The sequence below is a fragment of the Salvelinus namaycush genome, chromosome 33 (genome assembly GCF_016432855.1).
Source record: "Salvelinus namaycush isolate Seneca chromosome 33, SaNama_1.0, whole genome shotgun sequence".
Classification (NCBI taxonomy): domain Eukaryota; kingdom Metazoa; phylum Chordata; class Actinopteri; order Salmoniformes; family Salmonidae; genus Salvelinus; species Salvelinus namaycush.
The window spans coordinates 27,597,614-27,625,416 of NC_052339.1; the positions used below are offsets into that span (position 1 = coordinate 27,597,614).

Below are 27,803 nucleotides of genomic sequence, written 5' to 3' on the forward strand. Positions count from 1 at the left end.
TATGGAAGAAGGTACTCTGGTCAGATGAGACTAAAATTAAGCTTTTTGGCCATCAATGAAAACTTAGTCTGGCACAAACCCAACACCTCTCATCACCCCGAGAACACCATGTTTTTATCGGCAGGGACTGGGAAACTGGTCAGAATTGAAGGAATGATGGATGGCGCTAAATACAGGGACATTCTTGAGGGAAACCTGTTTCAGACGGATGTTCACCTTCCAGCAGGACAATGACCCTAAGCATACTGCTAAAGCAACACTCGAGTGGTTTAAGGGGAAACATTTAAATGTCTTGGAATTGTCAAGTCAAAGCCCAGACCTCAATCCAATTGAGAATCTGTGGTATGACTTAAAGATTGCTACACACCAGCGGAACCCGTCCAACTTGAAGGAGATGGAGCAGTTTTACCATGAAGAATGGGCAAAAATCCCAGTGGCTAGATGTGCCAAGCTTATAGAGACATACCCCAAGAGACTTGCAGCTGTAATTGCTGCAAAAGATGGCTCTACAAAGTATTTACTTTGGGGGGGGTGAGTAGTTATTCACGCTCAAGTTTTCATTTTTTTGGTCTTATTTCTTGTTTGTTTCACAATAAAAAATATTTTGCATCTTCAAAGTGGTAGGCATGTTGTGTAAATAAAATGATACAAACCCCCCCCAAAATATATTTTAATTCCAGGTTGTAAGGCAACAAAATAGGGAAAATGCCAACGGGGGTGAATACTTACGCAAGCCACTGTACTTCCATGTGCCATTGAAACCAGTAGCCTATTAATCTCCTCTTTCATTCATTGTCCAGTAGCCAAAGGCACAATCCTTGTCATATTAGCAACCCATGCTAGTCATTGCATCTTTAAATCTCCCCTTTTTCAATTTTTTCATCTCTGTCACATGAAACCGCTCGCATGTATGGTGAGCTTTTGACAATGGTGTTTTCCCACTAATTGCATAATGGAATGAACATTCATGAGTAGCCTACTGGCTTCTGTGCATTGCTACGTTTATAATGTAAAGTAACAATAGTTTATTTTAGGCTAAACATTCTGATCTGTTGCATCAGACTCATTGCTTTTAACTTATTTTTGTTGTGTAGCCTAGTCCTACTGGTTGTATGAATGTGGGATCTATCATCCCACAACTGTTCCAGAGTCTGTTAGGAATAGGCTATTTCTTTCTCCACAAGCTGACCAATAGAATATGATCATTTTTCTACTATAGGGGATAGTAGATTGACACAGGCTAGTGATTTTGCTGTTCTTTGCTCGTCTTGTTGGCTGAGGAAAAGTAAATGTGGACAGTTATTCTAGCATCTTCAAAGTGTGCATCGGAATTCGTTGTTGCATCCTCGACTTGCATGTTCTGTTAAAAGGAATTACCATAAAATAAAGGTAATTTCTGTCATTCTGAGCACCATTGGTGGAAGCCCTAATCAGGTCAATGCATATGGGTTGTACATTTCTAAAATATCCAGTAAATAAAACTGTTCTTCTTCATTGACTGATTGCTTCCAACTCATAGGAATCCCCACCCAGTTCACTAATTTAAAATGTTTGAAGCCCTCAATAGCAATGCTAAAATGGGTTATATCTGAGTCCTCTATCTATCTCTATGACAACAGGGTTGCCACGTGCTTCCATGTATGTCAGTGCATGCGTAACAACCTAACCATTACGAAACTTCTATTCGATCAAATTAACCAAATTTAACACTCCCTCAGTTGACCTCCATACAAAGATACAATTATTTATAACTTGTTATTTGTATGAGCCCATATAATATTTTTCTAAACCTAGTCATAGGCCCATATAACAGAACAGACTAGATACTTCACTGCCCATTTTTCAATGGGAATTAATAATTTTGCTGTCACAATACTCAACCTCACACACACAGCAATACGGCAGTAGAAATTGTAGGGCCTAGGTAATTTGTTTAAGGGCACAACGGCAGTGATTGGTGGGCTATCTTGGATGAGAGATCATCAGCTTTCCTGTTGCCTGTTAAGTTTCCATTTGTACCTGGCCCAGAGGTAAAAATCTGAAAAAAGCTGTTGTTTAACACGTTATGAGATGATATAAAGACAGTATGGCTGTCATGAATGTGTCACGTTCGTCGTATTGATGAGACCAAGGCACAGCGTGATAAGCATACATTCTTCTTTTAATGAAGGAAAAACACTAAACAAACTAACAAAGAAACAAAACGCTGTATAACACACGTGCTGACATGCAACTACACATAGACAAGAACCCACGAAACCAAATGGGAAAATGGCAACTTAAATAGGATCCCCAATCAGAGACAACGATAAACAGCTGCCTCTGATTGGGAACCAATTCAGGCCACCATAGACCTACAATTACCTAGACTTACAAAAAACCCATAGATCTACAAAACCCCTAGACAAGGCGAACATGCATACCCACCGTCGTCACACCCTGACCTGACCAAAATATTACAGAAAACATAGATAACTAAGGTCAGGGCGTGACAACATGGTTATGACAAATCAAACAATATATACAGTACCAGCCAAAAGCTTGGACACATCTACTAATTCAAGGGTTTTTCTTTATTTTTATTACTTTCTACATTGTAGAATAATAGTAAAGACATCAAAACTATGAAATAACACATATGGAATCACGTAGTAACCCAAAAAAGTGTTAAACAAATCAAAATATATTTTATATTTGAGATACTTCAAAGCCTTGATGACAGCTTTGCACACACTTGGCATTCTCTCAACCAACTTTACCTGGAATGTTTTTCCAATTGTCTTGACGGAGTTCCCACATATGCTGAGCAATTGTTGGCTGCTTTTCACTTGGCTGCTTTTCCTTCAGTCCTCAAACCATCTCAATTGAGTTGGGGTCGAGTGATTGTGGAAGCCAGGTCATCTGATGCATCACTCCATCACTCTCCTTCTTGGTCAAATAGCCCTTACACAGCATGGAGGTGTGTTGGGTCATTGTCCTGTTGAAAAACAAATGATAGTTCTACTAAGCACAAACCAGATGGGAAGACGTATCGCTGCAGAATGCTGGTTAAGTTTGCCTTGAATTCTAAATAAATCACTGACATTGTCACCAGCAAAGCACCATCACACCTCCTCCTCCATGCTTCACGGTGGGAACCACACATGCGGAGATCTTATGTTCACCTACTCTGCGTCTCACAAAGACACGGCGGTTGGAACCAAAAATCTCACATTTGGACTCCAGACCAAAGGACCGATTTCCACCGGTCTAATGTCCATTGCTCATGTTTCTTGGCCCAAGCAAGTCTCTTCTTATTATTGGTGTCATTTAGTAGTAGTTTCCTTGCAGAAATTCAACCATGAAGGCCTGAGTCACAGAGTCTCCTCTGAACAGTTGATGTTGATGTCTGTTACTTGAACTCTGTCAAGTATTTATTTGGGCTCCAATTTCTGAGGTGCAGTTACCTCTAATGAACTTATCCTCTGCAGCAGAGGTAACTCTGGGTCTTCCATTTCTGTGGCGGTCCTCATGAGAGCCAGTTTCAACATAGCGCTTGATGGTTTTGCGACCACTTGAAGAAACCATCAGATTTCTTTAAATTTTTTGGATTGACTGACTTTCATGGACTGTCTTTTCTCTTTGCTTATTTGAGCTGTTCTTGCCATAATATGGACTTGGTATTTTACCAAATAGGGCTATCTTCTGTGTACCACCCCTACCTTGTCACAACACAACTGATTGGCTCAACGCCATTAAGAAGGAAAGAAATTCCACAAATTAACTTTCAACAAATCTGTTAATTGAAATGCATTCCAGGTGATTACTTCATCAAGCTGGTTGAGAGAATGCCAAGAGTGTGCGAAGCTGTCATCAAGGTAAAGGTTGGCTACTTTGAAGAATCTCAAATATAAAATATATTTTGATTAGTTTAACACTTTTGGTTACTATATGATTCCATATGTGTTATTTCATAGTGTTGATGTCTTCACTTTTATTTTACAATGTAGAAAATAGTAAAATAAAGAAAAACCCTGGAATGAGTACGTGTGTTCAAACTTTTGACTGATACTGTATTACAGCATCATAATGCATTATACAGTAAAATGTTACCAGAAAAGTAAAATGGCACTTCTCACTACAAATAAGAGTCTAGATTCCTGTGTAGACCTGCAATAACCCTACAGCAGCAAATGACCTAATGTTCACCCCCAGCCCAGCATGTGCTGTCAGCCTTGAATGGTGATCTAAACGTTTATTGGGCAGCCCATTAATAAAAACCTATTTGATACCACAGGGCTGAAGTAGGCTGACTGTACATTGTAGTGGTAACAACATTGTGTCAGCAACTAACTAATGATAGGTGTTGAATTCATGACTTGGCTATGAACTTTACTCAAAAGAGATATCGATAACGTTATGGCTAGTCTACTACCTTGACTTTTTAGTGTGTGCAGCGTGGCTGGTTGTGTAATGCAGGGCAGGCTTTGTGCAGGTGGAGATTGTCTGACAAGTACAGAAACTTGAACCCGCAAATATTGGCTTTTTCCGGAAGAAGTGTGACACCCACAGTTCTGAGAATACATGAAGTACTACTCAGCCTGTCTGTGTAGAAATGGGGAAAGTATACTGCCTCTACCTCACAGTTCAACCAAGGTGTATGAATTGAAGAACAAACTGAAGGTTCAAAAGATTCTGAAAATTTAAGTTTAATATGACGTGAACTAAAAAGGTTTTGGTTGAAAAGACTTAATCATTGATGTCTTTGGATATAACATTTCTAAGCACTCAAAATGAGTCAGTGGTTGGCACCAATGAATATTCCACATAAGACGAGGGATGTTATGCACCCCGAAATCTGAGGGGGAACAAAGTACGTGAGGATGGCTGGGGGGTGGTCCACAGGGGGGCAATGCCTCCCCTCCATAAATTGGAGAACTTAGCTTTTTTCAAACACCTGAAACAGATTTGTCCTGCAATCTAGAGCCATAATTATTCTGCTTTATTATTCTATTTTCTAAAGAAATATATATATACTGTATGTGTAATTCTGCATATCTAAGCATATCTCTTGATCTCTCTATATCCTCCTGATTGGTGGTTCTTTTGTTAATGAAACTAAATGTGCTTCTCTGCATCGTCACAAAAATCTGGGTAAAAGATTGAAAGGAATGTGAGTCTTATTCCGTATTTAATTATTGCTTTGTTTTCTAAAGTCTACCAACCTTAGCATGCTAAGATAGTTAGACAAGCTAGCTACTATAACTTTATCGCCTGAAATGGCTTCTAGGTAGCTAGTTATGAGGTTGGGAGACTGGGAACCTATCTAAAGCCTGGGAACCTATCTAAAGCCAACTTCATAAAACGGCTAAGTGGCTAGTAGCATTACAGAGTCATTCTATTTCCCCCCCCGTTTTTTTTACAGGACAAATCTAAGGGGGCAAGAACATTATGGTATGACATGATATATTGTCTTTGGATATCTTGAGTTCTCAGAAAGAGTCCATGGGGCCATAGCTTCCTTATCAAGACAGTATCATGAATATATATAATAGAGTCCCGTTGATTGGTAACCATGAATCATATCTTGGAAAAGGAACACTGTTTTATGGATGGGCCAGTGCAGAGAGCGTGGTGTGTCACAAAAGTACAAAGTTCCCCTGGAATGGCTATTCTGTGGTGAGGCCATCACTGGTGCATGTTCTAATCTAAACGATGTCTTGTGGAGACATTTCGTAAATGCAAGCCTGAGTTCTGCAAGTCAAGGCATACTTCTTTTTGTTCAAATGAAAACAAAGTGTGAGCATTGAATTGAATGTAATGGAGGACAAATAAATCTAAACTAATGTGAACAAATATGAATAATTATTTAGGTGAGTTTACCCTAGCCTGGTTGCCAGTCTGTTACTGCTCTCTTGCCAACTCATGGAATTGTCATGCAAAACATGTTTGGCTTGACGATGACAGTGGAGTAGTCAAAAGCACAGAGAGAGTTGGGACCAGGCTACTGACAGATCTGGGACCAGGCTACAGACAGATCTGGTACCAGGCTACAGACAGATCTGGGATCAGGCTACAGACAGATCTGGGACCAGGCTACAGACAGATCTGGGACCAGGCTACAGACAGATCTGGGACCAGGCTACAGACAGATCTGGGACCAGGCTACAGACAGATCTGGGATCAGGCTACAGACAGATCTGGGACCAGGCTACAGACAGATCTGGGACCAGGCTTCAGACAGATCTGGGACCAGGCTACAGACAGATCTGGGACCAGGCTTCAGACAGATCTGGGACCAGGCTACTGACAGATCTGGGACCAGGCTACAGACAGATCTGGGACCAGGCTACAGACAGATCTGGGACCAGGCTACAGACAGATCTGGGACAAGGCTAAGTTTAATTCCAAACAGCTAATTTAGCCTCACTTCCAACGCATGTGTCAACTGGTAACCACCACAATACCTTCAGCTACATATCCACATGGCGGCAGCACCACCATAGCTACAGATCATACACTGAGTGGACAAAACATTAGGAACACCTTCCTAATCTCCAGTTGCACCCCCGTTTTCCCTCAGTACAGCCTCAATTCGTCAGGGCATAGACTCTACAAGGTGTGGAAAGCGTTCCACAGGGATGCTGGCCCATGTTGACTCCAATGCTTTGTGTCAAGTTGGCTGGATGTCCTTTGGGTGGTGGACCATTCTTGATACACACGGGAAACTGTTGAGCGTGAAAAACTCAGCAGCCCTGCAGTTCTTGACACACTCAAACCGGTGCGCCTGGCACCTGATACCATACCCCGTTCAAATCGACATAAATATTTTGTCTTGCCCAGTCACCCTCTGAATGACACACATACACAATCCATGTCTCAGTTGTCTCAAGGCTTAAAACTCCTTATTTAATGTTTCTCCTCCCCTTCATCTACACTGATTGAAGTGGATTTAACAAGTGACATCAATAAAGGATCAAAGCATTCACCTGGATTCACCTGGTCAGTCTATGTCATGAAAAGAGAATGTTTTGTACACTCAGTGTAGATTACCTCCGAGCATTATCATCAGCTCACACACAATTCAGCCCAGCATGCACTGCAGCATTTACGTAGACCTAGTGGCATTTACGTTTAACCTAGTGGTTAAATATTTTATTTGATAAATAAATCATAAACTATTAACATGATATAATAATAGCAATCATATTAGGCTAATATATTATACAGCATTGTAATTGACTTGTGGAGCGGGAACTGTACTGACTGACACCATTGAGAATGTGTTTATGGTAACACTTGGCACTATGCAAAGTGTTGTCAAATCAACAACCACAGCTTGAAGTTGGATGCATTGGTTAATGGACATTTTGTATGTGACAGGTGGAAGTTTGCCTATTCAAATGAAGCCCATATGAAGTCATTTAACTATGCAATGGTGTTGACATAGAGCAAGTTGGCAGGTGTTCCCTTGAAGAGTGCAAGGTGTTGTAATGGTCACATAGGAAATTGCTGGTTTAAACAAAAAGAGAAGGCAAAGGGTTTGCATATAGCCTAGGTCTTTAGAGGCCTGTTTCAGTTCATTTATGTGTGTGTGTATGTGTGTGTGTATGTGTGTGTGTGTGTGTGTGTGTGTGTGTGTGTGTGTGTGTGTGTGTGTGTGTGTGTGTGTGTGAAATTATTTAGAAAAAATATCCCAACTGTAAATATAACAAAGTGCCAAGTCTAGGACCAAAAGGCTCCTCAACAGCTTCTACCCCCAAGCCATAAGACTGCTGAACAATTCATAAAATCGCCACCGGACAATTTACATTGACCCACGTCCATTTTGTACAATGCTGCTACTCGCTGTTTGTTTGCTACCTATGCATAGTCACTTCGCCTCCACCAACAAGTACAGATTACCTCTGACTCCGTACCGGTGCCCCCTGTTCATAGCCTCGTTATTGTTATTGTTATCTTTTTATTATTAGTCTACTTGGTAAATATCTTCTTCTTCTTGAACTGTACTGTTGGTTAAGGGCTTGTAAGTAAGCATTTCACGGTAAAGTCTAAACTTTATTCGGCGCATGTGACAAATAAAGTTTGATTTGATTTGAACAAAGACAGTCTTAAATGCATTTGGAGGTATGACAGCTAAGCTGCCTGAATAAACTGAAAAACCTCTTGGCCTATTCTAGATAATTGGTAGACAAGACCGTTTGAATGCAATAGTTGCGTTAGAAGGGAGGTACATCCGTTTAAGCCATATCCCATTGCAGATAATGCGCGTTTTAGGTTTACCCTGTAAAGCGTCCTGCCTTGGTCGGGTCAATAATGTTGCCTTTTTCCCAAACCGTAGCCTATGTTCATGTGTCATCCAGTAGTTCTCTCAGTCTCACGCGTGATTACCCGATTTAGTAGCATCATCATCTAAACAGACAATGCCGGCCCACCCATCCCATCCATCCAGTCATGTTCAACCCCGGCAACGTCCATGGTATGGTTCGATTGCCTCACCACCGCTGCTAGAAGAGCGCCGGCGCTAGCGTGCGCCATGATTGGCCGCAGTCCCTGTCGGTCATTTTAGCATCCCCCTACCGCCCCTCCGCCCTGCACGTCTGTGGTGGCATCACAGAGCACAGACCGGCATATATGACATACCATAATTCGTGGGGTTTGTGGATGCATGGCAGAGCGAGCTAAAAGCAGATACTGAGATACCCTGGACAGCGCACGTTCTGTCTCCTCTAGCCCACCTCTCTCTCTCCAGGGTAACGTGCCTCACAATCTCAACGCTATTTGACCTCCGCGGTACAAATTACAGGGCTTTTTACATCCAGCAAAAGGAGATGGTAAGCACACTACACATATAGGCTATACTGTCGGCATTTTGTATGGGCGTCAACTGATGTTTGACACAGGTGACACCACTTCGAAGGGAGATAGACTACCTCTTGGGGAAATAACTCTGATTCGTGTGATTGTTTTTATACTTGGGAAAGTTAAGTAACAGCAAGGAATGTGCAACTGATGATGGACAGGCGATGGGAAAGTGCAAATTGAACACTCAATAGTTACCTACATATTTATTATGTCGGAATTGATTTTGTTCACTGCAGAAGGCTAATATTATCCTATATTGTAGCATGTTATTGCATGGTGCATAGATCATATATATTTTAATAATATATGTATTACTATGTGCAGTGTGCACACTATGATAAAACCTAGTGCTGCGCTATTAACCCGAATGTCGGTTATTTTTTCGTTTTTAAACATCTAATTGACCAATGTAGGTTAAATTATTTGAATCTCATTTCTTATTTTTTTTTCCTGTGCATTCATTGCACAGTTTCTCTAGATCAAGCAAGAACTTTGCGATGTTGTAGGGAGTTGTAGTTTCTAACAGGCTAATATTCTACTTAGTTTATTGCAGAAAACGTGTTAATTAACTACAATGATCATAATCCATTGTGTGCCTACTTATCCGGTCTGTGTTTCTTTTAGCCTGCTACATAAAAGAAACAAGAATGAGCCATCAAGAGGGATAGAGAGCAGTTGCATCGCAAGGTATCTCTACCTGAAAATACATGATCTAAGTGACTGATAGTTGGTATTCAGCAGTCATAAAACGATGCCTTATTTACTTTGAAGAACTACTAAAATAGTGATGTTGTCAGACAGCATAGGCAGCAGCTCTATAGAGATGAGATGATGACTTGGAATTAAGTAATAAAATAAAACAAATGTATTATACACAACAACTGAAATATTTTATTAAAGTAAAGTAATAAATGATGGTTAATAAGGGATGAACAGTAATGGGCAGTCACTACCATGGGACTTTTATTCATAGTTTTATTCTATGTTGTTACAGCATTCAACCCACATAATGCATAGTGCATTTATTTAAAAAATGTAAAATCGAAACCGAAATCAAAACTGTCATTATTTTTTAAATAATTGACCTGAAACCGAACCGACCTCAAACAGCACTAATCGCTCAGCACCATTTAATACCTACAGTATTCAACCCTTTATTTTCTTCAACGTCTATAGAGACGTTGTTTTTTTTAACTTCGTCAATACCTTGCAATGTCTTGCTTGTCGGTCCCTTTTAGTAGAGTGCTTGTGTCAGCAAGAACCAATTATGTTCTTTAAAGAGGAAATCTGCAGTTGAAACAATAACAAAACAAGCTCCCCGCTACTGTTTCAGTAAAAAGCTGAGGGATGGGGCTGGAGGTAACCTGTTAACAAACCCTGTTCAAACACAACAATACTTCCAAAACCATCTGAAGGATTTATTGAACTTTGATCGTTAACAAGAGTCAGAGTTGCTTCAAAGATGCTGTCAGCCAGGAGCTGGGAAATCAGGAATTACAAAGCTGCTCTGGGCTATTAAGATGCACATAAACCCCACATAAAAATGCTTCCTTTTCCTCCAATCCCAGCTAATCCTCAACTCTGGCCCTTCTGGCTTGACCACCAGTCCAGGTTTTTACCAATACCCTTCCCCATTTCATTCCTTGATCGTAAATATGAACTAACAAATGGGGCTAACGATAACCTTGTCAATGACCATAGGGAAAATCTTAGAGGAACACTTTACTTAGTATAGGGAGGGATACTGTACTTAGTGAAGGGAGGGATACTGTACTTAGTGTAGGGAGGGATACTGACAATCTGAACCAAAAGCTAGTAGTTATAACTTTGAGTATCTGCTTGAAGCTAGGCCAGGTAAAAGAAAGACGAAGTAAATGATTGGAAAACAACAGAGGATAGCAAGGTTTTATAACTACACCTACTACACAACAAGCTAGTTCTTTGAGGACAACATAGGACAACATAGGACAACATGCATGGGTACTGAAATGTATGACAGTTACTTTTCTTACAGTCTTTCGAGACTACTCAGCTGATTTGGTTCTGGGTGCTGAGATTACATTTCTCGTTGATATATTACAGATGTAGGATCTTAATTTGAGCAAGTTTGATACAACAGGAAAATAATTCTGCAGCAACAGGAAATGTGAGTTATTATGTGGATTATAATTAATGAACATTTTTCATTAGGGCAAATCAAGTCTGTTTTTTCAAAGAGCAAATTATAAACTTCAGAAGCCTTTTTAAACCTCAAACACTACAAGTTTGACATTTCCCGCAACAGGGTGATCAAATTAAAATCCTACATCTGTATTTGAATAAAACAGATTTGTTTTTTTCCCATAATGCTCAAAAGTGCTTGCGGAACTGTAATATAGCTTACCAACAATATGAAAGATGGTTATCCATAGTAACTAAAAACAATATTTCCATGATTTGCATGTGCTCTGGCTGTCATTGCTGGCTCTCTAACTAAGTAGCCAGTCCTGCATGTCTATCTGTTGGCCTATAGACCTACGGGATAGTTTTAACTCTCAGCTCAGTTTAATGAGATAAGGGACACTAAGCGCCCCTGGACATGTACAGGACAGGAGATGCCAATATGGTGGCACCAAAGAGCTGAGGACAGGTCACAAATTGTGTTTGTCTCCTCTGCGTCAGAAACCCAACACCCCATAGCGTATCAGCTTTGGTCTGTGTCGGCCCATCTCCTAAAGAAGGTGGAGGTAGACTGAAATGTCAATATGGCCCCTACCGCTTGTTCCCCCCAGGTCGCCCTTCCGACATTTGTTACTGCAGACCGCGGTGGCCTGGATCAATAAACAGTATAGCTCTTGGAAATGGGGGACAAATAGAGGAGAGGCATTTCCCCTAGTGACCTTTTCTCCAGTGTCCCAGTGAGAGAGAGAGAGAACGAGAGAGAGAGAACGAGAGAAAGAGAGAGATAGAGAAAGATAGAGAGAAAGAGAAAGACTGAGATAGAGATAGAGATAGGGAGCAAAGAGCAACACACCACTCCCTGACATTATGTATAGGATACAGGTTACTGTACAAATATTGTGTTGGCTGACCAACATATACATTATGAACATAAGCCTCTACAACTTCCAACACCTTGCTTACCATAGGCTGCAGCAAAGGCATTTTGCCAGAGACAATAATGTTTATAAGAAATAGTCAATTTTACATTTAGCAGACACTCTTATCTAGAGTGACTTACAGGAGCAATTAGGGTTAAGTGCCTTGCTCAAGCACACATCAACAGATTATTACCCCACTTAGTCTGCTCTGGGATTCAAACCAGTGACCTTTTGGTTACGGGCCCATGCTCTTAACACGCTTAACCACCAGGCTACCTGCCACCCTAATTTTGCCAATTGCTTAATAATAGATAGGATTTATTAAGTGCTTTTCTAAAACCTGAAGAAGCTTGAAGAACAGGAGTCGTCATTGAATCTGATATAGACCACTTTTGGGATGTTGTTCGATGCATTTGAGGACTTTTGTTTTATTTGTAATTCACTGCATAATTGCATCTAAAATCCAACTGTTTACATGAAAAGTGGCTCTATAATGTGTTAAATGGGCCCTATAATGTGATTAATGGGCTCTATAATGTGATTAATGGGCTAAAAAATGTGATGTACATTATTTTGTTAAATGGGCTCTATAATGTGATTAATGAGCTCTATAGTGTGATTAATGGGATCTATAATGTGATTAATGGGCTCTATAATGTGATTAATGGGCTCTATAATGTGATACATGGGCTAAAAAATGTGATGTACATTATTTTGTTAAATGGGCTCTATAATGTGATACATGGGCTCTATAATGTGATTAATGGGCTCTGTAAGGTGATAAATGAGCTCTATAATGTGATAAATGGGCTCTATAATGTGATTAATGGGCTCTATAATGTGATAAATGGGCTCTATAATGTGATAAATGAGCTCTATAATGTGATAAATGGGCTCTATAATGTGATTAATGGGCTCTATAATGTGATAAATGGGCTCTATAATGTGATAAATGGGCTCTATAATGTGATTAATGGGCTCTATAATGTGATGTACATTATTTTGTTAAATGGGCTCTATAATGTGATAAATTAGCTTTATAATGTGATAAATGGGCTCTATAATGTGATGAATGGGCTCTATAATGTGATGAATGGGCTCTATAATGTGATGAATGGGCTCTATAATGTGATGTACATTATTTTGATAAATGCCATACAAATGGACATACGGTGACACACAGACACATTTATTGCAAGTGACTTCTCTTCTTTTTTTTAACTTTCAGGACCATTTAGAAAGTTTGGACGAGCGGTTAAACGCGCTTTTTTACTTCCTGTTTGAAGACAGAGGTATGTATTTTCCAATTGAAGACCACAATGGTTGTTAAAACTACAAATGTGGTTGTCAAAACTACAAATATGTCTGCTCAGACTACAGAGTAGCATCAGCTGATGTGTGACTGACATTACAGAGTCCTTCAAAGCTCACCTCACGCAGGAGAGTAGCGGTCTAGGTACACGTCGGTGTGTGTAATCAGATTAACCCATCTGAATACTACAAATTCCCACAGCTTTGCCATGTCCCCTTGTTAATTAACTTTCAACACATTTTACAATACTTACATTTACATTTACATTTTAGTCATTTAGCAGACGCTCTTATCCAGAGCGACTTACAGTAGAGTGCATACATTTTATTACATTTTTACATACTGAGACAAGGATATCCCTACCGGCCAAACCCTCCCTAACCCGGACGACGCTATGCCAATTGTGCGTCGCCCCACGGACCTCCCGGTTGCGGCCGGCTGCGACAGAGCCTGGGCGCGAACCCAGCCCAGCCTGGGCGCGAACCCAGAGACTCTGGTGGCGCAGCTAGCACTGCGATGCAGTGCCCTAGACCACTGCGCCACCCGGGAGGCTTATACCTGTGTTATTAAGGTGTAATAACCTATGTAATAACTCTGTAATAGAGTAGTAAATAGCCAGTTATGGAGTAAACATTTTTTTATATAAGCCTACTATGTGAATACCTATACACACATACCTGGTCCAAGGTAAGTTATGATAGAATTGTTGCCTTGAGGGAGTGATAGGAATGTCTTAGCGAATTAATTTATATGGAATTTTTGCGAATAAACGTTGGGATTCCTTCCTGTCAAGCACTGTCATAGCCTTCTACTCCATTATAATTAGTCAACAGTTATCATAGTTATCTTTTGGTATCATTGATGATTGATATTATTGATTATTGATGTTATTGATTATTGATATTGTACTACACTGTTGAGAGAGATTGCAAGTAAGCATTTCACTGCACCGTTTATACCTGCTGTGAACTATGGACATGACGAATACAATGTGATTTGTATTTAGTACATAAACCATATAGGCTACGACAAGGATTTGTAATCGTATGAAAATCATGAACAACATACTATATATTTTTCATATCAGTGCAAACAGAGTGCAATGTTAGATCTTATTGCCTATGACAGGTTGAACAGTCATGGCTTGAATAATGGAATGGCATGATGATCCCAGCACTGATTGTTCACTGTGTTCTCCCCCCTCCTCTTAGACTCCAGGGTACGAGGATGGCTCCTGATGGACTCATATCTCCCCACCCTCTCCCTCACCATCCTTTACCTCCTCACAGTATACCTGGGATCAAAATACATGAGGAACAGGCCAGCATACTCACTCAAGGGTGTCTTACAAGTGTACAACTTCTCTGTGACCATGCTCTCCCTGTACATGCTGGTTGAGGTAAGTTGTTCTAAGACAAACCTCAGAGGTTAGAGAGATGACTCGTTTTACTGTGGATATAGATAATTTTGTACCTGTTTCCTCCAGCATCTTCACAAAGTCCTTTGCTGTTGTTCTGGGATTGATTTGCATTTTTCGCACCAATGTACATTCATCTCTAGGAGACAGAACTTGTCTCCTTCCTGAGCGGTATGACAGCTGCGTAGTCCCATGGTGTTTATACTTGCGTACTATTGTTTGTACAGATGAACATGGTACATTCAGGTGTTTGGAAATTGCTCCCAATGATGAACCAGACTTGTGGAGGTCTACACATTTTTTTCTGAGGTCTTGGCTTCTTTTGCTTTTCCAATGATGTCAAGCAAAGTTTGAAGGTAGGCCTTGAAATACATCCACCGGTCCACCTCCAATTGAGTCAAATTATGTCAATTAGCCTGTCAGAAGCTTCTAAAGCCATGACATCATTTTCTGGAATGTTCCAAGCTGTTTGAAGGCACAGTCAACTTAGTGTATGTAAACTTCTGACCCACTGGAATTGTGATCCAGTGAATTATAAGTGAAATAATCTGTCTGTAAACAATTGTTGGAAAAATTGCTTGTGTCATGCACAAAGTAGATGTCCTAACTGACTTGCCAAAACTATAGTTTGTTATCAAGAAATTTGTGGAGTGGTTGAAAAATGAGTTTTAATGACTCCAACCTAAGTGTATGTAAACTTCTGACTTCAACTATATATATATATGCAGTACCAGTCAAAAGTTTGGACACACCTACTCATTCAAGGGTTTTTCTTTATTTGGACTATTTTCTACATTGTACAATAGTAGTGAACACATCAAAACGATGAAATAACACACATGAAATCACTTAGTAACCAAAAGTGTTAAATCAAAATATATTTAAGATTCTTCAAAGCCTTGATGACAGCTTTGCACACTCTTGGCATTCTCCCAACCAACTTCAACTCTCTCCGTCTCACCCCCCATCTCTTTCTCCGTCTCTCCGTCTTTCTTTCTCTGTCTCTCCGTATCCCTTTCTCTGTCACTCTGTATCCCTTTCTCTGTCTCTCTGTATCCCTTTCTCTGTCTCTCCGTATCCCTTTCTCTGTCTCTCTGTATCCCTTTCTCTGTCTCTCTGTATCCCTTTCTCTGTCTCTCCGTATCCCTTTCTCTGTCTCTCTGTATCCCTTTCTCTGTCTCACTGTATCCCTTTCTCTGTCTCTCCGTATCCCTTTCTCTGTCTCTCTGTACCCCTTTCTCTTTCTCTCTGTATCCCTTTCTCTGTCTGTCTGTATCCCTTTCTCTGTCTGTCTGTATCCCTTTCTCCATCTCTCTGTATCCCTTTCTCCATCTCTCTGTATCCCTTTCTCCGTCTTTCTGTATCCCTTTCTCTGTCTCTCTGTATCCCTTTCTCCATCACTCTGTATCCCTTTCTCTGTCTCTGTATCCCTTTCTCTGTCTCCGTATCCCTTTCTCTGTCTCTGTATCCCTTTCTCTGTCTCTCTGTCTCCCTCTCTCTGTCTCTGTCTCTGTATCCCTTTCTCTGTCTCTCCGTATCCCTTTCTCTGTCTCTCCGTATCCCTTTCTCTGTCTCTCTGTATCCCTTTCTCTGTCTCTCTGTATCCCTTTCTCTGTCTCTCTGTATCCCTTTCTCTGTCTCGCCGTATCCCTTTCTCTGTCTCGCCGTATCCCTTTCTCTGTCTCGCCGTATCCCTTTCTCTGTCTCGCCGTATCCCTTTCTCTGTCTCTCTGTATCCCTTTCTCTGTCTTTCTGTATCCCTTTCTCTGTATCCCTTTCTCTGTCTCTCCGTATCCCTTTCTCTGTCTCTCCGTATCCCTTTCTCTGTCTCTCTGTATCCCTTTCTCTGTCTCTCTGTATTCCTTTCTCTGTCTCTCCGTATCCCTTTCTCTGTCTCTCCGTATCCCTTTCTCTGTCTCTCCGTATCCCTTTCTCTGTCTCTCCGTATCCCTTTCTCTGTGTCTCTGTATCCCTTTCTCTGTCTCTCTGTATCCCTTTCTCTGTCTCTCTGTATCCCTTTCTCTGTCTCTCCGTATCCCTTTCTCTGTCTCTCCGTATCCCTTTCTCTGTCTCTCCGTATCCCTTTCTCTGTCTCTCTGTATCCCTTTCTCTGTCTCTCTGTATCCCTTTCTCTGTCTCTCCGTATCCCTTTCTCTGTCTCTCTGTATCCCTTTCTCTGTCTCTCTGTCTCCCTCTCTCCGTCTCCCTCTCCCCGTCTCTCGCTCTGTCTCTCTGTCTCCCTCTCTCCGTCTCCCTCTCTCCGTCTCTCGCTCTGTCTCTCTGTCTCCCTCTCTCCGTCTCTCGCTCTGTCTCTCTGTCTCCCTCTCTCCGTCTCCCTCTCTCCGTCTCTCGCTCTGTCTCTCTGTCTCCCTCTCTCCGTCTCTCGCTCTGTCTCTCTGTCGCCCTCTCCCGGTCTCTCGCTCTGTCTCCCTCTCTCCGTCTCTGTCTCTGTCTCTCTGTCGCCCTCTCCCTGTCTCTCGCTCTGTCTCTCTGTCTCCCTCTCTCCGTCTCTGTCTCTCTGTCTCCCTCTCTCCGTCTCTCGCTCTGTCTCTCTGTCTCCCTCTCTCTGTCTCCCTCTCTCTGTCTCTGTCTCTCTGTCTCCCTCTCTCCGTCTCTCGCTCTGTCTCTCTGTCTCCATCTCCCTCTCTCCGTCTCCCTCCCTCTCTCTCTCCGTCTCCCTCTCTCTCTCCGTCTCCCTCTCTCTCCGTCTCCCTCTCTCTCTCTCTCTCTCTCCATCTCCCTCTCTCTCTCTCCGTCTCCCTGTCTCTCTCCGTCTCCCTCCCTCCATCTCTCTTGTCTCTGTCTCTCCCTCTCTCTCGCCTCTCTCTCTCTCGCCTCTCTCTCTCTCGCCTCTCTCTCTCTCTCTCTCTCACCTCTGTCTCTCCCTCTCTCTCTCTCGCCTCTGTCTCTCTCTCGCCTCTGTCTCTCTCTCGCCTCTGTCTCTCCCTCTTACTTCTGTCTCCCCCTCTCTCTCTCTCACCTCTGTCTCTCCCTCTCTCTCTCTCACCTCTCTCTCTGTCTCTCCCTCTCCCTCTCTGTCTCCCTCTCTCCATATACCTATCTATTTCTCTTCCCTCTCCTCCTCTCCTCTCATCCTCACCTCCTCTCTCTGTCTTCCTTTCCTCCTCTCCTCCTCTCTCTGTCTCCTTCTCCCACTGTGACCTCTGGGCATGGGCCCGTCTGCTGACTCATATGACATGTTGTGCAGTGGTCCAGATGCCAGATCAGCTTTAATTCCAGGCTAGGTGAGAGGGTGAAGGACCATACAGACAGATTGCTCTCACTGGAAACCCTTCTAGGCAGGCTACCACTCTCGCACAACACAGATTTAGACTATTTACATAGCTAGAAAGATTATACTGTTATGATTATTAGTAGAAATGTGAATCATGAAGATCTCTACAGTGTAAGCTATGTCTAATGTCTATATGATAGGCAATGTGTGAAATACAGCTTGAGGTGTAGTTTGTAGGTTGTGTTGTTAGTTTGAAAGTGGCACTGAGGTCTAAGACACTGCATCTCAGTGCTAGAAGCGTCACTACAGACCCTGGTTAGATTCCAGGCTGTATCACAACTGAGTCCCATAAGGCGGCGCACAATTGGCCCAGCGTCGTCCAGGTTTGGCCGGGGTAGGCTGTCATTGTAAAGAATAATTTGTTCTTAACTGACTAGTTAAATAAAAAGTTCCTGGCCCCGGGATCCTTTCTATGGATGGACTGAAGAGGAGTCTCTACTGCATTATGTGTTTCTAACATATCCTCCGTCTTAAACTGTTGCTGTGCACCACCTTTCATTTGACTTAATGGATATTCTGTACGTTTCAGTGCCCATAACCCTCAGTTATCTCAGATCTCTTGTACCCATATGAAACAGTCAGTTTATCAATCAGTTGGCAGGTAGTCTAGCAGTTATGAGTGTTAGGCCAGTTACCAAAAAGTTGCTGGTTCATGTCCCTTAGGCTGACTAGGTGATAAAAAATGTCTATGTGCCCTTGAGCAAAGCACTGAACCCGAATGGCTCCTATAAGTCACTCTGAATAACAGCGTCTGCTAAATGACTAACATGTAAGTGTAGTTGGCCTGAAGACATATAGGGATGGTTTCACAGCTGGAGCCTAGTCCTAGACTGAAAAGTATGCTCAATTGTGAATCTCCATTGAAAGTGTTTTTCAATAGAGTTTGATCTATGTGTGAATCCTACACTTGTACACTACATACATTCACAAAAACATAGAGAGAGGGAGGAAGTATGCTGTCGTAGGAGAATAATGACCTCCAAGCAGTGAGATCTATTTGAAGAGCACTTGAGCACAGTTAGGTTGCGGAGAGCAGTCATATATCCCTCTTTGTGGAAGTTTATACAGGAGTGACCTAATACCATTACAACTGCTCACTGGGTTAGACTGACACGAGGGTCGAGCTACTGCCTCAGCTCAGTCAGTCAGGACAGGGATACAGATGTGTGTGTGTGTGGGGAGGGGTATGTGTGTGGAGCAGGGTGGGGTGTGTGTGTTACAGGGAAATGGTGCATGACTGTGTGTGTGGTGGGGGGTGGTGAGAGTTATACTGTGTGTGTGTGTGTGTGTGTGTGTGTGTGTGTGTGTGTGTGTGTGTGTGTGTGTGTGTGTGTGTGTGTGTGTGTGTGTGTGTGTGTGTGTGTGTGTGTGGTGGGGGGTGGTGAGAGTTATACTGTGTGTGTGTGTGTGTGTGTGTGTGTGTGTGTGTGTGTGTGTGTGTGTGTGTGTGTGTGTGTGTGTGTGTGTGTGTGTGTGTGTGGTGGGGGGTGGTGAGAGTTATACTGTGTGTGTGTGTGTGTGTGTGTGTGTGTGTGTGTGTGTGTGTGTGTGTGTGTGTGTGTGTGTGTGTGGTGGGGGGTGGTGAGAGTTATACTGTGTGTGTGTGTGTGTGTGTGTGTGTGTGTGTGTGTGTGTGTGTGTGTGTGTGTGTGTGTGTGTGTGTGTGTGTGTGTGTGTGTGTGTGTGTGTGTGTGTGTGTGTGTGTGGTGGGGGGTGGTGAGAGTTATACTGTGTGTGTGTGTGTGTGTGTGTGTGTGTGTGTGTGTGTGTGTGTGTGTGTGTGTGTGTGTGTGTGTGTGTGTGTGTGTGTGTGTGTGTGTGGTGGGGGGTGGTGAGAGTTATACTGTGTGTGTGTGTGTGTGTGTGTGTGTGTGTGTGTGTGTGTGTGTGTGTGTGTGTGTGTGTGTGTGTGTGTGTGTGTGTGGTGGGGGGTGGTGAGAGTTATACTGTGACGTTGACCGGGGCGTTTTGGTTGCAGCTCGTCTCGGCAACCTTGTCGGCAGGCTACCGTCTGCAGTGTCAGGGACTCCACGAGGCAGGGGAGGCGGACCTCAGGGTGAGTAACACCGTGTCTGTCTGTCTGTGTGTGTGTGTGTGTGTGTGTGTGTGTGTGTGTGTGTGTGTGTGTGTGTGTGTGTGTGTGTGTGTGTGTGTGTGAGTGTGCTGACTCCTTCCCACCCTCTATCCTTCCTCTCTCAGTAACACTTGTGTTGGGCTCTGCTGTCTACTCCACGACTGGCCTCTGAAAACCACTGACATAGAAATGCAGAAGTCTATCTAATGAATAACACAAACCTACTCTTCACATTTTGAAGAAATTAGTCATGTCGTGTTGACTGTTGTTCCCTTACTACTTATTAGAAAACATTACAACCATCTAGTTAAGAAGTGCAATGTCTCCTGCACTCAAATATCAAGTGTCTCAACAGATGCTATCATTGCTATGTCTGTTCATATTGGGGGCTCTCGTTAACTGACTTGCCTAGTTAAATAAAGGTTAAATAAATACAAAGACAGTACATACAGTATATGGAGCTTGTATAAATCAGTTCTCCGTGTTCAAGTCAAATATGCTGAAGCCCTTGCTGTGTAGTCTCGGACAACCAGCCTGATCTCGGATACACGGATTACATTATTCCATATGGAGAATGATTTATGTAAGCTGGCGAGATCAGGCTGGATCCGGAGTGTGAGGAAATGCTAGAGGTCCAGCTTTCCCTGGGAAAAGAGTGGTAGATCTGTGAGTACCATCACATGCTGTTACCTCCTACAACTTCAAAGGGAATGGGTTGTATAATATATTTCTGTCAGCTAGTGTCCACGAATGGCATCCCCCATCTTCTGCACCCCCCCCCCCCCTAGTTTGAAAAATATATATATCTGAATGTGATAACGTAAAGCAACATATGCAAGAATACAAATGTGTAATTTATTAAACACAAAGAGAGTTAATTACAATGTATTACAATTAAATGAATTACAATGAATTACATAACTTAATTACAGTTACATTAGCTGTAAATTAAAAAATAATAATGAATATCCACTGCCACACAAAAATATTGAAATTCCATCGTGGTCACATTTTTGGTGTTTTTTTCTGAAGGGTCATAGTCATGAAAGGGAAGTTGATCCAGTACTGGCCATATTACTGCACAGTCCCCTACATGCTCTTCTATAAACTCACCAGGTAGCCAAGGTGCTGTGGTGGTACTACTTCTCCAAGGTGATTGAGTTCCTGGACACCATCTTCTTTGTGCTGCGGAAGAAGAACAGCCAGATCACCTTCCTGCACGTTTATCACCACGCCTCCATGTTCAACATCTGGTGGTGTGTTCTGAACTGGATCCCCTGTGGACAGAGTAGGTCACACCCACTTCCACCTACATCACTGTTAGAATGCATCCGTCAAAGGGACTCGGTTGATGTAAGAGCGAATCAGTAGGGGGCTTTGGGCGTGGTATAGGCAGAGACGAAAGAGGGAAGCGAGACATCTCACTCGCTCCTTTTTTCTGGTTCATATACAGTCAATGAACTAAGCAGACCAGACCATAGATATATATAGAAGACTCATCTTTGTATCTGTGCCATTATAGCTTATGTGACAGTATGGGCAACGCCATTGAGGCTACCTATATTTTAAAGGAGTCCATTTTCTTCTTCGCGATTGGCTGATCCCTCCTTATAACCCGGTTGGACTCCAGCTAATATGACCTTTTAGCCACTAGAGGTCTCTATCATTCTCTATGGACCAGACCCAGCTGCTAATGTATTGGTGCCTATGGGAGAGCCACCTGCTTAAGTAGACCGGAACAGTGAAAAAAAATGTCAATGGCAAATGGCCTGAGTGGGAAATCTTCATTTATCCACCATCTTTGATATAGGTTAACGTTAGGGTCAGATTGAGACGAGAGCTGAGGTGGATGTTCTTCCTATAGAAACGTTCTAACACCTATTCTTCAATGTTGGAGCCCAACGGGGGTAGTTGTTATTTTGCTGATTATGCCAATGTTCTTCAAGCAGGGCTAAGGCACTGCATCTCAGTGCTAGGGGTGTCACTACAGGCCCTGGTTTGATTCCAGGCTGTATCACATCCGGCCGTGATCGCGAGTCTCATAAGGCAGTGCACAATTGGCCCAGCGTCGTCCGGGTTAGGGTTTGGCCAGGGTAGGCCGTCATTGTAAATAAGAATTTGATCTTAACTGACTTGCCTAGTTAAATAAAGGTTAAATAAAAATGTAATATATAAAGGGATCCGCCCTCGCCCTCATGAGGCCGGCAGCAGTGTCATCCCATCCCAGCAGGCCATATATAACTACACCAGGAAGAAGCCCAAAACCAAGAGCAAACTCAAGAGTGAGCATGCCCTGTCCTGTAATAAAACAAATACAAATAAAACTAGCCCAAACAACTTTAACATGTCCCTGCTACAAGCAATTTGCAAAATATGTTTCATTCTTTTTCTCACTGTAGTTGTGTTGCCTTGGTGACAGACCAAACTGCTGAATTTCAATGTGAAAGGTTTGTCAAGTATGTCAATCAATAATACATTTTTCCAAAATCTTTTTTTCAAGGTTTCTTTGGGCCGACTCTTAACAGTTTCATCCATGTGTGTATGTACTCCTACTATGGCCTGTCTACAATACCCTCCATGCAGAAATACCTCTGGTGGAAGCGTTACCTGACTCAGGCTCAGTTGGTGAGTACACTGGTTGCAAATTCCTTTCATGAAACGAGCGCTCGTTTTCAATCAAGCCTGTATGATCTCACTTGAACAGTGAAGGGAACTACTCTTCTAGTCTAAGAGCAATGGCCTACATTAACAATAGACATGGGACGATAAAAGCCACGCATGTTAGAGGAATTATAAGACCCCTTTTTGCTCTCCCTCTGTCTCAGATCCAGTTTATACTGACCATCACACACACCCTGTCTGCGATCGTCGTCCCTTGTGGTTTCCCCGTCGGATGTCTGCTCTTTCAGTTCTCCTACATGGCCACCCTCGTCATCCTTTTTGTCAACTTCTACGTCCAGGTACAGTAGCGCCTTGGGGTAACCTTCCCATGAACACTGGATTAAAACTGTGCTCTGTATAATAGGACACAGTAAAAAAAAAAAAAAGATTTAAAAAATGATTGTAAAAGTCCACAAATACGACAATGTTCTTTGTTACGTTAGGGATTCATTTAAAAGCATGTCTGAATATTTATGTTGGTTTTTCAATGGTCGGAAGTTGACTGATTTTATCCCAGACCTACAGAAAAAGACGGCCAGAAGAATCCATCAAGTCCAGTCGCCCAAATGGCCACTCTGTCTCCACCAATGGCACCAGCTTCAAGAAGAGGAAGTAGTATTTGGACCTGGTTGTCAAGACAACGACCTACTTCAACAACCACCAGAATCTATACACGTCGTGACACTACTGCTGAAATGCTCCAAGACAGGGATAAGTTTCAGTATGCATGTTGCGTTTTTGTATAGAATACTTTGTACTTAATTTTTGTATAAAATTCTTTATTTGGTTTCCTTGGAGCTTGACAACATATGTGTAACATAGTGTACGTACAGGAATGATGCGCTCATTTCCTTTGCACTTTCAATTGCTGAAATGCAAGTGTGAAAACTCCATCCATTCCTTACCACGCAGTAACCTATGCAATTCATAGTTTATATTCTCATAGTGTTAAAACCTGAATACAATCAGCAATTTCCACAATACTTTGACATAATTTACTTTGCTATAAAGCCAAACATTGCTTTATTGAATATAGCCCATGTGTACAGTGTGTACTCATCAAAAATATCAGTCCAGAGCATTCACTGAAATCATTGTTAAACTAAAGATGCCTTAGAAACACTGCAGATCCTTATACCTGATGTATCACAATGTATTTGAATGTCTTCGTTTACGGGTACAAAATGTGCTGGTAAACATTTGACTGGGTCTTTAGAAAAAGCAATATTGAACAGGCTTTCCTGACGACTTTGGTAGACTTTATACACTGAGAAATGCAACCACTGATCAATATCTTTGAATGGCTATCGGCAAACAGACAAAATAAAAGTACTTCAAAAAAATAAACGAGCATGGTCTGCCTTGCTCTATGGTGACGATCCATGTCCCTGAAATTCATCAGCCATGATCTTTTAGCTATTCATGTGTTAGCTATTAGCTATTGATGTGTTAGCTATTAACTATGGATGTGATAGCTATTAGCTATTGATGTGTTAGCTATTAGCTATGGATGTGTTAGCTATTAGCTATTGATGTGTTAGATACTAGCTATAGATGTGTTAGCTATTAACTATGGATGTGATAGCTATTAGCTATTGATGTGTTAGCTATTAGCTATGGATGTGTTAGCTATTAGCTATGGATGTGTTAGCTATTAGCTATGGATGTGTTAGCTATTAGCTATGGATGTGTTAGCTATTAGCTATTGATGTGTTAGATACTAGCTATAGATGTGTTAGCTATTATCTATTATTGTGTGTATTTTGTGTGTATTTTGAACAATGCCAGAAAAAAAGATGAGCAAGATTGCTTGTGTGAGAACTGTGATCACGGTCTATGATCCATTATGCGTATCTATATGATGTATCTGTATGACGTCACCGTCAGGGTCCAAGGTGGTGGTGGTGAGTGTTTCAACAGGAAGTGGAGGGTCTTGGCCTCTCTTTCCTTTGTCACCAACTCATTGGAGGTTCCTGTGGAGAGGAAGAGAGGATAAGTAATCTTTATTGCAATCTTAAAAGAGATAGTTTACTTACTTTATTTTGGACTTACCTATGATGTGGTTGTCGTTACATAAAAATTATTTTAAAATTAGTTCATTGGTTGGTTATGAAGCCACATCCAGAATCTCCTAACATAAAAAAAGTGAAGGAAAAAAATCCCTTTATTCCAACTTAATCCCATATATTGTTACCTGCATACTGCCAGACCTAGAAATCCAAACAGCCATATTTACACTGACGTCGCTCGGGTTGGAAAAATCAGGTGGATTATGAAGTGTTGCTGCTGGCTCAGATCTTGGTTCCGTGTGGTCCGTAGCTCGTACGGGGGGAGACTAAGTACATCCCCGAAGCCCACTAACACAGTAACTCTGTGACCATGGTTCACACCACAACCCTACCAGGAACACTGGATGCCCTTCTTCACCCTGGATATATTTACAGATATGTATATTATGTTTTAACTTTATCTTCAAATCCCTCGTTTTCACGAACCGACTCACAAAATTAAGATAATGTGGGTGATCCATTTCGGTCTTAATACAACAGAACATCTAATTTTCCATTTAAAAAGAAGACGGGAACGAGATCCAAGGGCAGGCTGGACTGAGTTTATTCCACAGTGACCTACCATGTGGAATACAGTGTGTGGGTCAGAGGGGTACCGGTGGTCCTCCAACCTGATCCCTCTGTGACGTGCTGCTCTTCGCCCTCGCTCTGGGCTCTCCTAGTGACTCTAACCTGGAAGGAGATAGATATGGAGAAGGAGAGCATGACTTTACATCAGACATGGCTATTATAATCATTGTTACATACAGTACATGTGATCTGACATGTACGTTATCCATTGAGGTTAGGTCAGGCCAGTTGGCTGTTCAGTGTTTACTTACCTCTGCTGCTTTCTGTCACAGAACGACTGCACTGACTGGCGCTCGCTCTGCCAAAAGTCCAGAAAAATGAAAGGAGTTTTTGCCAAAACAATGTTAAGAATCAGATGTTACAGGATTGATTTCATAGCAAGCTAGCGAGACAAGGTATAATATCACAAAGAGAGGTACAGTTGAAGTCGGAAGTTTACAAACACTTAGGTTGGAGTCATTAAAACTCATTTTTCAACCACTCCACAAATTTCTTGTTAACAAACTATAGTTTTGGCAAGTTGGTTCGGACATGTACTTTGTGCATGACACAAGTCATTTTTCCAACAACTGTTTACAGACAGATTATTTCACTTAAAGTTCACTGGATCACAATTCCAGTAGGTCAGAAGTTTACATACACTAAGTGTACTGTGCCTTTAAACAGCTTGGAAAATTCCAGAAAATGACGTCATGGCTTTAGATGCTTCTGATAGGCTAATTGACATAATTTGAGTCAATTGGCGGTGTACCTGTGGATGTATTTCAAGGCCTACCTTCAAACTCAGTGGCTCTTTGCTTGACATTATGGGAAAATCAAAACAAATCAGCCAAGACATCAGAAAAATAATTGTAGACCTCCACAAGTCTGGTTCATCATTGGGAGCAATTTCCAAACACCTAAAGGTACCATGTTCATCTGTACAAACAATAGTACCCAAGTATAAACACCATGGGACCACGCAGCCGCCATACCGCTCAGGAAGGAGACTCGTTCTGTCTCCTAGAGATTAACGTACTTTGGTGTGAAAAGTGCAAATCAATCCCAGAACAACAGCAAAGGACCTTGTGAAGATGCTGGAGGAAACAGGTACAAAAGTATCTATATCCACAGTAAAACAAGTCCTATATCGACATAACCTGAAAGGCCGCTCAGCAAGGAAGAAGCCACTGCTCCAAAACCGCCATAAAAAAGCCAAACTACAGTTTGCAACTGCACATGAGGAAAGATCATACTTTTTGGGGAAATGTCCTCTGGTCTGATGAAACAAAAATAGAACTGTTTGGCCATAATGACCATCGTTATGTTTGGAGGAAAAAGGGGGAGGCTTGCAAGCCGAAGAACACCATCCCAACCGTGAAGCACGGGGGTGGCAGCATCATGTTGTGGGGGTGCTTTGCTGCAGGAGGGACTGATGCACTTCACAAAATAGATGGCATTATGGGCGAGGGAAATTATGTGGATATATTGAAGCAACATCTCAAGACACCAGTCCTGAAGTTAAAGCTTGGTCGCAAATGGGTCTTCCAAATGGACAACGACCCCAAGCATACTTCCAAAGTTGAGGCAAAATGGCTTAAGGACAACAAAGTCAAGGTGTTGGAGTGGCCATCACAAAGCCCTGATCACAATCCTATAGAAAATGTGTGGGCAGAACTGAAAAAGCGTAGGTGAGCAAGGAGGCCTACAAACCTGACTCAGTTACACCAGCTCTGTCAGGAGGAATGGGCCAAAATTCAGCCAACGTATTATGGGAAGCTTGTGGAAGGCTACCCAAAATGTTTGACCCAAGTTAAACAATTTAAAGGCAAGTTTCAAGAACTTTGAAAGTTTCTTCAAGTGCAGTCGCAAAAACCATCAAGCACTATGATGAAACTGGATCTCATGACCGCCACAGGAAAGGAAGACCCAGAGTTACCTCTGCTGCAGAGGATAAGTTCATTAGAGTTACCAGCCTCAGAAATTGCAGGCCAAATAAATGTTTCACAGAGTTCAAGTAACAGACACATCTCAACATCAACTGTTCAGAGGAGACTGCATGAATCAGGCCTTCATGTTCAAATTGCTGCAAAGAAACCACTTCTAAAGGAACTTGCTTGGGCCAAGAAACACGAGCAATGGACATTAGACCGGTGGAAATCGGTCCTTTTGTCTAATGAGTCCAAATTGGGGATTTTTGGTTCCAACCGTCGTGTCTTTGTGAGACGCAGAGTAGGTGAACGGATGATCTCCGCCTGTGTGGTTCTTTTATACATTTGCACAAATTTCTAAAATGCTGTTTTTTCTTCATCGTTATGGGGTATTGTGATGTCATTATGGGTTATTGTGTGTAGATTGATGAGTGAAAAAAACCTTTTAATCCATTTTAGAATAAGGCTGTAACGTAACAAATTGTAGAAAAAATCAAGGGGTCTGAATACTTTCCGAATGCACTGTGCATATTGCTCCTCTTGTGTGCATTTAATGTGTCTATTTTCAAGG

At 42.0% G+C, this 27,803-nt stretch overlaps 1 protein-coding gene across 1 annotated transcript; it reads left to right on the forward strand.

The window, feature by feature from the left end:
• Positions 1-8,608: 8,608 nt before the first annotated feature.
• On the forward strand, positions 8,609-24,059 carry elovl2 (ELOVL fatty acid elongase 2). The gene is made up of 8 exons (XM_038973363.1): positions 8,609-8,813; positions 13,153-13,216; positions 14,448-14,635; positions 19,927-20,004; positions 21,139-21,310; positions 22,523-22,647; positions 22,848-22,982; positions 23,201-24,059. The coding sequence occupies exons 1-8, from the start codon at positions 8,811-8,813 to the stop codon at positions 23,297-23,299; spliced, it is 864 nt and encodes a 287-aa protein (XP_038829291.1). The 5' UTR covers positions 8,609-8,810; the 3' UTR covers positions 23,300-24,059.
• Positions 24,060-27,803: the final 3,744 nt, after the last annotated feature.